The sequence below is a fragment of the Rana temporaria genome, chromosome 5 (assembly GCF_905171775.1).
Source record: "Rana temporaria chromosome 5, aRanTem1.1, whole genome shotgun sequence".
NCBI lineage: Eukaryota > Metazoa > Chordata > Amphibia > Anura > Ranidae > Rana > Rana temporaria.
Genome location: NC_053493.1, coordinates 415,691,000 through 415,704,013, shown reverse-complemented (window position 1 = coordinate 415,704,013; position 13,014 = coordinate 415,691,000). Strand labels below are relative to the sequence as shown.

Here is a 13,014-nt window from a genome sequence, read left to right as displayed (position 1 = left end):
ATTGTCCCGATTGTCCCTCCCAACCAGGCCTCTGTTTAGGTGCATGTTTCCGCCGTTACCACACTATTGAAAATTATTAGGTAAACAAAATTCAAATTCCCTGTCATTTTCCTCCACACCCCTTATGCCACTGCACTCTACATACCTCTGCCTTCTCCGGAACCGACCCTGGACTGTTATACGACCACGATTTTGCCTAATGCTAAAAATACCTCTGCTTTCTCTGGAACTGACCCTGGCTTGTTATACGACCACTCTTTTGCCTAACCCTAAACTGTACCTACATTTGCCTGCTCTGGAATTGACCCTGGACTGTTTGACCACGTTTTTTGCCTGCCCCTTGGATTGATCTTTTACCCTGCTATGCTAGTGGGAACACAGGGGTCTCACACATGTGAGGGGCTCCAGAATTGTTTTTCTGGATGAAAAAACGAATTTTTTAGTTTTCTCATTCCCAGATTAGGGTCTGGTTGCCCGGAGGCTTCAAAGAGATTTGGGTGGGAGAAGCCTCTACCCCTGTCCCCATTCTTTCCTGGCCTTACTACCAGGACCAATATTTTGGCACTGCTGGCTATGTACCGACTATAAACAATATTGCTGCCTGGACAATTCCATTCATTGTCGCTGACCACGTCCCTGCCTGCTGCCTGGATCAGGGCTCTCCTCCTGTGGACAATTGCACTACTAAAAACACAGGTAATCCTTTTTTTTTGTACCCATTACTCAGCAGAATGTATTTTAGGGTGTAATTCTTGGTATGTACATGCTGTGTTAGAAATATGAAGGGCCTTCAAAAATGTGATAGATTGTAAGGAAATTGGATGTGTAATTTGTGTCCCTACAACACCTGATGGTGCTTCTTGGATGTTGGGTCTCTATGTGGCCAGGCTGTGTAAAAGTCTCACACATGTGGTATCGCCATACTCAGGAGGAGCAGCAGAATATATTTTGGGGTGTAATTTTTGCTATGTACATGCTATGTGTTGGAAATATCCTATAAATGGACAACTTTGTGTAAAAAAAATGCGTTTTCATTTTTTTTCCACATTTTCCAAAAACATCTGCAAAAAAATGAACTGTTCAAAAGACTCATTATGCCTCATAGATTATACGTTGGGGTGTTAGCTTTCCAAAATGGGGTCACTTTGTGGGCGTTTCCATTGTCCTGGTGCTCCAGGGCCTTCAAAAGTGTAATAGGTGGTTGAGAGATTAGATGTGTAATTTATGCTCCTAGAATGCTTGAAGTTGCTACTTCGGTGTTGGGCCTCTGTATGTGGCCACGCTGTGTAAAAGTCTCACACATGTGGTATCGCCATACTCAGGAGGAGCAGCAGAATATATTTTGGGGTGTAATTTTTGCTATGTACATGCTATGTGTTGGAAATATCCTATAAATGGACAACTTTGTGTAAAAAAAATGCGTTTTCATTTTTTTTCCACATTTTCCAAAAACATCTGCAAAAAAATGAACTGCTCAAAAGACTCATTATGCCTCATAGATTATACGTTGGGGTGTTAGCTTTCCAAAATGGGGTCACTTTGTGGGCGTTTCCATTGTCCTGGTGCTCCAGGGCCTTCAAAAGTGTAATAGGTGGTTGAGAGATTAGATGTGTAATTTATGCTCCTAGAATGCTTGAAGTTGCTACTTCGGTGTTGGGCCTCTGTATGTGGCCACGCTGTGTAAAAGTCTCACACATGTGGTATCGCCATACTCAGGAGGAGCAGCAGAATATATTTTGGGGTGTCATTTGTGGAATATACATGCCATGTGAGAGAAATAACCTGTTATAATGACAATATTGGTATGAAAAAAAAAAAAAAAAAATCTTAATTTTGCAAAGAATTGTGGGAAAAAATGGCAACTTCAAAAAACTAACTATGACTCTTACTAACGACCTTGGAATGTCTACTTTCCAAAAAGGGGTCATTTGGGGGGTATTTGTACTTTATTGGCTTGTTAGGGTCTCAAGAAATGAGAGAAGCTGTCAGTACTTTAGGTGTGATCAAATTGTTCAATTTTCAGAAATTGGTACCAAAGCTTGTAGACCCTATAACTTTCACCCAGACTAAATAATATCCAAATTTTTTTTTTTTTTTACCAAAAATATGTAGCAGTATGCATTTTAGGCCAAATGTATGAGGAAAATTACTTTTTTACAAAATGATATGATAGAAATGAAGAAAAATTCATTTTTTTACAAAATTTTCGTTCTTTTTTCATTAATAGCGGGGAAAAAAAAACGCAGAGGTGATCAAATACCACCAAAAGAAAGCTCTATTTGTGGGAAAAAAAGGACAAAAATTTCATTTGGTTACAGTGTTGTATGACTGAGTTATTGTCATTCAAAACGTGAGAGCACCAAAAGCTGAAAATTGGTCTGGTTATTAAGGGTGTTTAAGTGCCCAGTTGTCAAGTGGTTAAAGACGGCCCTGTGGGGAGCTACAGATCATTGAGGGAACCATGAATGCCGACATGTACTGTGACATATTGAAGCAGAGAATGATCCCCTCCCACCGGAGACTGGGCCGCAGGGCAGTATTCCAACATGATAACGACCCCCAAACACACCTCCAAGATGATCACTGAAGCTGAGGGTAATGCCGCGTACACACGATCGGAAATCCCGACAAGAAAAGTCAGATGTGAGATTTTTGTCGGAAATTCCAACCGTGTGTAGGCTCCATCTGACTTTTTCTGTCAGAATTTCCGCCAACAAAAGATTGAGAGCAGGTTCTCTATTTTTCCAACGGAAGATCCGCTCGTCTGTATGCAATTCCGACGCGCAAAAAAACACACATGCTCAGAATCAAGCAGAAGAACCGAACTGCCTATTGAACTTCATTGATCTCGGCTCGTCGTACGTGTTGTACGTCACCGCGTTTCTTGACGGTTGGAATTTCCGACAAGATTTGTGTGACCGTGTGTATGCAACACAAGTCTGAGCCAACATTCCGTCAGAAAAAAATCCACGGTTTTCTTGTCGGAATTCCCGATCGTGTGTACGCGGCATAAAGGTAATGGACTGGCCAATCATGTCTCCAGACCTAAACCCTATTGATCATCTGTGGGACTCCTCAAAGGGAAGGTGGAGGAGCGCAAGGTCTCTAACATCCACCAGCTCTGTGATGTCATCATGGAGGAGGGGAAGAGGACTTCAGTGACAACCTATGAAGCTCTGGTGACCTCCATGCCCAAGAGGGTTAAGGCAGTGCTGGAAAATAATGGCGGGCACACAAAATATTGACACTTTGGGCCCAATTTAGGCATTTTCACTTAGGGGGTGTACTCACTTTTGTTGCCAGCGGTTTACACATTATCCACTTAAGACCCGGACCAAAATGCAGCTAAAGGACCTTGCCCCTTTTTGTGATTCGGCACTGTGTCGCTTTAACTGACAATTGCACGGTCGTGCGACGTGGCTCCCAAACAAAATTGGCGTCCCTTTTTCCCCACAAATAGAGCTTTCTTTTGGTGGTATTTGATCACCTCTGCGGTTTTTATTTTTTGCACTATAAACAAAAATCAAGCGACAATTTTGAAAAAAATTCAATATTTCTTACTTTTTGCTATAATAAATATCCCCCAAAAATATATATATAAAAAAAAATTTCCTCAGTTTAGGCCGATACGTATTCTTCTACCTATTTTTGGTAAAAAAAATCGCAATAAGCGTTTATCGGTTGGTTTGCGCAAAATGTATAGCGTTTACAAAATAGGGGATAGTTTTATTGCATTTTTATTAATTATTTTTTTTTTACTACTAATGGCGGCGATCAGCAATTTTTTTCGTGACTGCGACATTATGGCGGACACATCGGACAATTTTGACACATTTTTGGGACCATTGTCATTTTCACAGCAAAAAATGCATTTAAAATGCATTGTTTATTGTGAAAATTACAATTGCAGTTTGGGAGTTAACCACTAGGAGGCGCTGATGGGGTTATGTGTGACCTGAAGTGTGTTTACAACTGTAGGGGTGTGTGGCTGTAGGTGTGACGTCATCGATTGTGTCCCCCTATAAAAGGGATGACACGATCGATGCTGCCGCAACAGTGAAGAACGGGGAAGCCGTGTTTACACGCGGCTCTCCCCGTTCTTCAGCTCCGCGGACCGATCGCGGGACTCCAGCAGCGATCGGGTCCGCGAGTCCCGCGGTCACGGTCATGGAGCTTCAGACTGGTTCGCGGGAGCGCGCGCCCGTGACCCCACAGCTGGGCTTAAAGGACAACGTACCTATACATTGATGTGCCCAGCCGTGCCATTCTGCGGACGTATATCGGCGTGAAGGGGTCCTTAAGTGGTTAATGGCTGTGTGTTGAGTTTTTTTGAGGGGACAGCGAATTTACACTGTTATACAAGCTGTACACTCACTACACAACATTGTAGCAAAGTGTCATTTCTTCAGTGTTGTCACATGAAAATATTTACAGAAATGTGAGGGGTGTACTTACTTTTGCCATATACTGTATATGACTCTGTGTGTAATTTTTTTAATAGAATTATTGAAATAAATGAACTTTTTGATGATACTCACATTTTTTGAGACGCTCTTGTATATCTCTCAGGACAGGTTTCTTTTACCGTTGGAAATAATTTTCTCCTAAACACAAAAAGCATCAACATACAAATATCTATCACACTGCATTATATAACTTAGTTTTGTGCCTCGTCTGCAGAAGTCATTTAAAGCTCCAAGTCAGTACAATGTGTATCAACATGTAGGACATATACCTTCAATATAAACATTTATTTCTCCACAAACTTCCTCAAGATAAAAGCTGCAAGACCAGCTCAGCCCCTCCCTGTGCCGAGGAATGTGAGACGCCCTTTAGATTTTCCTTGTCGGAGACTTTTTACTTTCATTTCTCTCTTCTGCTGTCAGCGATGGCGTCTGCTGATCTGAGACAGGAGCTGGACTGTTCCATCTGTCTGACCACATATACAGATCCTGTAAACCTGAGATGTGGTCACAACTTCTGCCGGGTCTGTATTGATCGTGTGTTGGATACACAGGGGGGGTCTGGAGGATATTCCTGTCCTGAGTGCAGAGAAGAGTTCCGGGATCGGCCTGTACTGCAGAGAAACATAACACTACGTAACATAGTGGAGACTTTCCGATCTACTCAGCTGGAAGAAGGGAAGACTGGAATCTTCTGTACTTATTGCTATCACTCTCCTGTACCTGCTGTTAGATCCTGTCTGCTGTGTGAAGCATCTCTGTGTGATAATCACCTGAGAGTCCACAGCAAGGCACCAGAACATGTCCTAACCGATCCCACCACTTCCATGGAGAACAGAAAATGCTCCATCCATAGAGAACTTCTTAAATATTACTGCACTGAGGACTCTGCCTGTATCTGTGTGTCCTGCAGGCTGGATGGAGAACACCAGGGACACAAGGTGGAGACTCTGGATGAGGCCTCTGAGAATAAAAAACAGGAACTGAGAAATGTTCTGCAGAAACTGATGACAGAGAGAGAGGAGACGGAGAAAAGAGTCCAGAGTCTGCAGGATCGCAGGAGAAAAGTACAAGAAAAATCAGAGAGAGTCACTGCCCTGTTCATAGAGCTCAGGAGACATCTGGAGGACCTGGAGAAGAGAGTCCGGAGGAACATCTCCAGCCAGGAAGAGCGGATCTCATTGTCTGATCTGATCCATCAGCTGGAAATAAAGAAGAAGGATCTGTCCAGGAAGATGGAGGACATTGAGAAGCTGTGTAACATGACTGACCCACTGACTGTCCTACAGGAATCAGACACAGGGGACTTGTGTGATACTGAGGAGGGAGATAATGAGGACAGAGAGAGACATGATAGACTCCTCCATGATGGAGGGGATCTGGATGTGTCTGGAATCTCACACACATTACACACAGGGTTATCTCATATGATAAAAGAGGTAAATGTATTCTTCAATATACAGGAAGCTTCAGACATATTACTGGATGTGAGCACAGCTCAGAATAATCTACAGATATCAGATGACATGAAAACTGTATCCAGGTCAGATATAGAGCAGAATCGTCCAGAAACACCGGAGAGATTTCAGAGGTGGGCCCAGGTATTAAGCAGTCAGAGATTTTCCTCGGGGCGACATTACTGGGAAGTGGATGTCAGAGAGTCAGAAGATTACAGCGTCGGGATGTGTTATCCCAGTATAGAGAGGAGAGGAGGGCAGTCACTGATTGGATATAATAAGAAGTCCTGGGGTTTGTGGAGGGATAGTGGTGGGTGTTATCTAATACATGACAATAAACAGATCATCACATCTCCCGATCTCTCCAGTAACAGAGTCAGGATCTCTGTGGATTATGAGGCCGGGCAGCTGTCCTTTTATGATCTGTGTGACCCAATCAGACACCTCCACACCTTCACCACCACCTTTACTGAGCCCCTCCATGCCGGGTTACGTGTATGGAAAGGTTCTATAACAATATCCGGGGGTGAGGGGCGACGTGAGAAATAATAATATAACAGAAAATCGGCCCAAATCTGCTGACATCACAGAAATATGAATCTGATGATTTTTAACCAACAGAATAATGCAGTAGATTCATATTCCAGATGTCATAAATCTAAAGATTTCCAACACAACCAATCACAGCATTGAGAAATCTCAGCACAGGGAAGTGTGATTTGTTCTCTTATAGTGACAATAATAAGATTTGGGGTTTTCAGGGGTTCATTAAGTGTTAGTGGTTATGATAAGACTAGGAGATATTATCATTGATTATGATTTGAATGATTATTCAAGATTTTCAGGAAATGTAATATACACTATTCATTAAATGTGCTGACTGCATTAGTTTTCTTTTTTCAGACGTTTTTTTAATTATTTTCTATTTTTACCTAGAGATCCTGCCAGTAACACACTTCCTGTCCTGGGGTGACACCACTCACTCATAGTACTGCACACTGTAGATTTTTAGGTACTGTCGTTTTTTGGCGCTGTTCCACGAGCGTACGCAGTTTTAAAGCGTGACATGTTGGGTATCTATTCACTCAGCATAACATCATCTTTTATATTTTACCATATGGGTAATATATTGTGTTTTAAAATTGTGTGTGTATTAAAATGTATTACGTTTTTTTTTTTTTTGCATTTAAAAAAATGCTGTGCAAATATAAAAATTACAACACCCAACATTTTATTCTCTAGGGCCTCTGCTTAAAACAATATATAATGTTTGGGGGCTCTAAGCAGTTTTCTAGCAAAGCAATGCTGATTGTTACATATAGGAGAGGAATGTCAGAATTGGCCCGGACTGGAAGTGGTTAATATCAGACTGCAGAGTGCACAGGACAGCACTGGATTTCTGGCAGGATTCACAGGTGATTTATACACTTATTGAATAACTAGAACAATATTCTTTCAAGTGTATATGTAACAGATCAAAATGAAGGAAATAAGTGACGTTTGTTGGTATCTTCATTGTAGATTATTGTTGCTGTCACACAGAAGTGTACAAAGCTGTAAAGCTCTAATTTGCTCAGAGTGCTGCCCCACATATGCAGCCATGTCCCTCACATATGCAGCCATGTCCCTCTAGCCATGTCCCTCACATATGCAGCCATGTCCCTCCAGCCATGTCCCTCCAGCCATCCAGCCATGTCCCTCCAGCCATGTCCCTCTAGCCATGTCCCTCTAGCCATGTCCCTCCAGCCATCCAGCCATGTCCCTCCAGCCATCCAGCCATGTCCCTCCAGCCATGTCCCTCCAGCCATCCAGCCATGTCCCTCCAGCCATGTACCTCCAGCCATGTCCCTCTAGCCATGTCCCTCCAGCCATCCAGCCATGTCCCTCCAGCCATCCAGCCATGTCCCTCCAGCCATGTCCCTCTAGCCATGTCCCTCCAGCCATGTCCCTCCAGCCATCCAGCCATGTCCCTCCAGCCATGTCCCTCCAGCCATGTCCCTCTAGCCATGTCCCTCCAGCCATGTCCCTCCAGCCATGTCTCTCTAGCCATGTCCCTCCAGCCATGTCCCTCCAGCCATGTCCCTCCAGCCATGTCCCTCTAGCCATGTCCCTCCAGCCATGTCCCTCCAGCCATGTCCCTCTAGCCATGTCCCTCCAGCCATGTCCCTCTAGCCATGTCCCTCCAGCCATGTCCCTCCAGCTATCCAGCCATGTCCCTCCAGCCATGTCCCTCTAGCCATGTCCCTCTAGCCATGTCCCTCCAGCCATGTCCCTCTAGCCATGTCCCTCCAGCCATGTCCCTCCAGCCATGTCCCTCCAGCCATCCAGCCATGTCCCTCCAGCCATGTCCCTCCAGCCATGTCCCTCCAGCCATGTCCCTCCAGCCATGTCCCTCCAGCCATCCAGCCATGTCCCTCTAGCCATGTCCCTCCAGCCATGTCCCTCCAGCCATCCAGCCATGTCCCTCCAGCCATGTCCCTCTAGCCATGTCCCTCCAGCCATGTCCCTCTAGCCATGTCCCTCCAGCCATGTCCCTCCAGCCATGTCCCTCCAGCCATGTCCCTCCAGCCATCCAGCCATGTCCCTCCAGCCATGTCCCTCTAGCCATGTCCCTCCAGCCATGTCCCTCCAGCCATGTCCCTCCAGTCAGGTCCCTCCAGCCATGTCCTTCTAGCCATGTCACTCCAGCCATGTCCCTCCAGCCATCCAGCCATGTCCCTCTAGCCATCCAGCCATGTCCCTCCAGCCATGTCCCTCCAGCCATGTCCCTCTAGCCATGTCCCTCCAGCCATGTCCCTCCAGCCATGTCCCTCCAGCCATGTCCCTCCAGCCATCCAGCCATGTCCCTCCAGCCATGTCCCTCCAGCCATGTCCCTCTAGCCATGTCCCTCCAGCCATGTCCCTCCAGCCATGTCCTTTCAGCCATCATGCCATGTCCCTCCAGCCATGTCCCTCCAGCCATGTCCCTCTAGCCATGTGCCTCTAGCCATGTCCCCCCAGCCATCCAGCCATGTCCCTCCAGCCATGTCCCTCCAGCCCTCCAGCCATGTCCCTCCAGCCATGTCCCTCCAGCCATGTCCCTCTAGCCATGTCCCTCCAGCCATGTCCCTCCAGCCATCCAGCCATGTCCCTCCAGCCATGTCCCTCTAGCCATGTCCCTCTAGCCATGTCCCTCCAGCCATGTCCCTCCAGCCATGTCCCTCTAGCCATGTCCCTCCAGCCATGAACCTCCAGCCATGTCCCTCTAGCCATGTCCCTCCAGCCATGTCCCTCTAGCCATGTCCCTCCAGCCATGTCCCTCCAGCCATGTCCCTCTAGCCATGTCCCTCTAGCCATGTCCCTCCAGCCATGTCCCTCTAGCCATGTCCCTCCAGCCATGAACCTCCAGCCATGTCCCTCTAGCCATGTCCCTCCAGCCATCCAGCCATGTCCCTCCAGCCATGTCCCTCCAGCCATGTCCCTCCAGCCATGTCCCTCCAGCCAGGTCCCTCTAGCCATGTCCCTCCAGCCATGTCCCTCCAGCCATTCAAACCACGTCCCTCTAGCCATGTCACTCCAGCCATGTCCCTCCAGCCATCCAGCCATGTCCCTCTAGCCATCCAGCCATGTCCCTCCAGCCATGTCCCTCCAGCCATGTCCCTCTAGCCATGTCCCTCCAGCCATCCAGCCATGTCCCTCCAGCCATGTCCCTCTAGCCATGTCCCTCTAGCCATGTCCCTCCAGCCATCCAGCCATGTCCCTCCAGCCATGTCCCTCCAGCCATCCAGCCACGTCCCTCCAGCCATGTCCCTCCAGCCATGTCCCTCTAGCCATGTCCCTCCAGCCATCCAGCCATGTCCCTCCAGCCATCCAGCCATGTCCCTCCAGCCATGTCCCTCCAGCCATCCAGCCATGTCCCTCCAGCCATGTCCCTCCAGCCATGTCCCTCTAGCCATGTCCCTCCAGCCATCCAGCCATGTCCCTCCAGCCATCCAGCCATGTCCCTCCAGCCATGTCCCTCCAGCCATGTCCCTCTAGCCATGTCCCTCCAGCCATGTCCCTCCAGCCATCCAGCCATGTCCCTCCAGCCATGTCCCTCCAGCCATCCAGCCATGTCCCTCCAGCAATGTCCCTCCAGCCATGTCCCTCTAGCCATGTCCCTCTAGCCATGTCCCTCCAGCCATGTCCCTCTAGCCATGTCCCTCCAGCCATGTCCCTCCAGCCATGTCCCTCTAGCCATGTCCCTCCAGCCATGTCCCTCCAGCCATGTCCCTCCAGCCATGTCCCTCTAGCCATGTCCCTCCAGCCATGTCCCTCTAGCCATGTCCCTCCAGCCATGTCCCTCTAGCCATGTCCCTCCAGCCATGTCCCTTCAGCCATCCAGCCATGTCCCTCCAGCCATGTCCCTCTAGCCATGTCCCTCTAGCCATGTCCCTCCAGCCATGTCCCTCCAGCCATGTCCCTCCAGCCATCCAGCCATGTCCCTCCAGCCATGTCCCTCCAGCCTTGTCCCTCCAGCCATGTCCCTCCAGTCAGGTCCCTCCAGCCATGTCCCTCCAGCCATCCAGCCATGTCCTTCTAGCCATGTCACTCCAGCCATGTCCCTCCAGCCATCCAGCCATGTCCCTCTAGCCATCCAGCCATGTCCCTCCAGCCATGTCCCTCTAGCCATGTCCCTCCAGCCATGTCCCTCCAGCCATGTCCCTCCAGCCATCCAGCCATGTCCCTCCAGCCATGTCCCTCCAGCCATGTCCCTCTAGCCATGTCCCTCCAGCCATGTCCCTCCAGCCATGTCCTTTCAGCCATCATGCCATGTCCCTCCAGCCATGTCCCTCCAGCCATGTCCCTCTAGCCATGTGCCTCTAGCCATGTCCCTCCAGCCATCCAGCCATGTCCCTCCAGCCATGTCCCTCCAGCCCTCCAGCCAAGTCCCTCCAGCCATGTCCCTCCAGCCATGTCCCTCTAGCCATGTCCCTCCAGCCATGTCCCTCCAGCCATCCAGCCATGTCCCTCCAGCCATGTCCCTCTAGCCATGTCCCTCTAGCCATGTCCCTCCAGCCATGTCCCTCCAGCCATGTCCCTCTAGCCATGTCCCTCCAGCCATGAACCTCCAGCCATGTCCCTCTAGCCATGTCCCTCTAGCCATGTCCCTCCAGCCATGTCCCTCTAGCCATGTCCCTCCAGCCATCCAGCCATGTCCCTCCAGCCATGTCCCTCCAGCCATGTCCCTCCAGCCATGTCCCTCCAGCCAGGTCCCTCTAGCCATGTCCCTCCAGCCATGTCCCTCCAGCCATCCAACCACGTCCCTCTAGCCATGTCACTCCAGCCATGTCCCTCCAGCCATCCAGCCATGTCCCTCTAGCCATGTCCCTCCAGCCATGTCCCTCTAGCCATGTCCCTCCAGCCATGTCCTTCTAGCCATGTCACTCCAGCCATGTCCCTCCAGCCATCCAGCCATGCCCCTCTAGCCATCCAGCCATGTCCCTCCAGCCATGTCCCTCTAGCCATGTCCCTCCAGCCATGTCCCTCCAGCCATGTCCCTCCAGCCATCCAGCCATGTCCCTCCAGCCATGTCCCTCTAGCCATGTCCCTCTAGCCATGTCCCTCCAGCCATCCAGCCATGTCCCTCCAGCCATGTCCCTCCAGCCATCCAGCCACGTCCCTCCAGCCATGTCCCTCCAGCCATGTCCCTCTAGCCATGTCCCTCCAGCCATCCAGCCATGTCCCTCCAGCCATCCAGCCATGTCCCTCCAGCCATGTCCCTCCAGCCATCCAGCCATGTCCCTCCAGCCATGTCCCTCCAGCCATGTCCCTCTAGCCATGTCCCTCCAGCCATCCAGCCATGTCCCTCCAGCCATCCAGCCATGTCCCTCCAGCCATGTCCCTCCAGCCATGTCCCTCCAGCCATGTCCCTCCAGCCATCCAGCCATGTCCCTCCAGCCATGTCCCTCCAGCCATCCAGCCATGTCCCTCCAGCCATGTCCCTCCAGCCATGTCCCTCTAGCCATGTCCCTCTAGCCATGTCCCTCCAGCCATGTCCCTCTAGCCATGTCCCTCTAGCCATGTCCCTCCAGCCATGTCCCTCTAGCCATGTCCCTCCAGCCATGTCCCTCCAGCCATGTCCCTCCAGCCATCCAGCCATGTCCCTCCAGCCATGTCCCTCCAGCCATGTCCCTCTAGCCATGTCCCTCCAGCCATGTCCCTCTAGCCATGTCCCTCCAGCCATGTCCCTCCAGCCATGTCCCTCCAGCCATCCAGCCATGTCCCTCCAGCCATGTCCCTCCAGTCAGGTCCCTCTAGCCATGTCCCTCCAGCCATGTCCCTCCAGCCATCCAGCCATGTCCCTCTAGCCATGTCACTCCAGCCATGTCCCTCCAGCCATCCAGCCATGTCCCTCTAGCCATCCAGCCATGTCCCTCCAGCCATGTCCCTCCAGCCATGTCAATCTAGCCATGTCCCTCCAGCCATGTCCCTCCAGCCATCCAGCCATGTCCCTCCAGCCATGTCCCTCTAGCCATGTCCCTCCAGCCATCCAGCCATGTCCCTCCAGCCATGTCCCTCCAGCCATGTCCCTCTAGCCATGTCCCTCCAGCCATCCAGCCATGTCCCTCCAGCCATCCAGCCATGTCCCTCCAGCCATGTCCCTCCAGCCATGTCCCTCTAGCCATGTCCCTCCAGCCATGTCCCTCCAGCCATGTCCTTTCAGCCATCCAGCCATGTCCCTTCAGCCATGTCCCTCCAGCCATGTCCCTCTAGCCATGTCCCTCTAGCCATGTCCCTCCAGCCATCCAGCCATGTCCCTCCAGCCATGTCCCTCCAGCCATCCAGCCATGTCCCTCCAGCCATGTCCCTCTAGCCATGTCCCTCCAGCCATGTCCCTCCAGCCATCCAGCCATGTCCCTCCAGCCATGTCCCTCTAGCCATGTCCCTCTAGCCATGTCCCTCCAGCCATGTCCCTCCAGCCATCCAGCCATGTCCCTCCAGCCATGTCCCTCCAGCCATCCAGCCATGTCCCTCCAGCCATGTCCCTCTAGCCATGTCCCTCCAGCCATGTCCCTCCAGCCATGTCCCTCCAGCCATCCAGCCATGTCCCTCTAGCCATGTCCCTCCAGCCA

At 50.4% G+C, this 13,014-nt stretch overlaps 1 protein-coding gene across 1 annotated transcript in view; it reads left to right on the top strand.

Annotated features, from left to right (window-relative positions):
• Positions 1–4,711: 4,711 nt before the first annotated feature.
• LOC120941360 overlaps positions 4,712–13,014 on the top strand; it is a 50,064-nt gene continuing 41,761 nt past the window's right edge. The window contains exon 1 of the mRNA XM_040354698.1: positions 4,712–6,458. Coding sequence (XP_040210632.1) covers positions 4,889–6,458 — 1,570 coding nt within the window. The 5' untranslated portion in view covers positions 4,712–4,888. The remainder of the gene's footprint in view (positions 6,459–13,014) is intronic.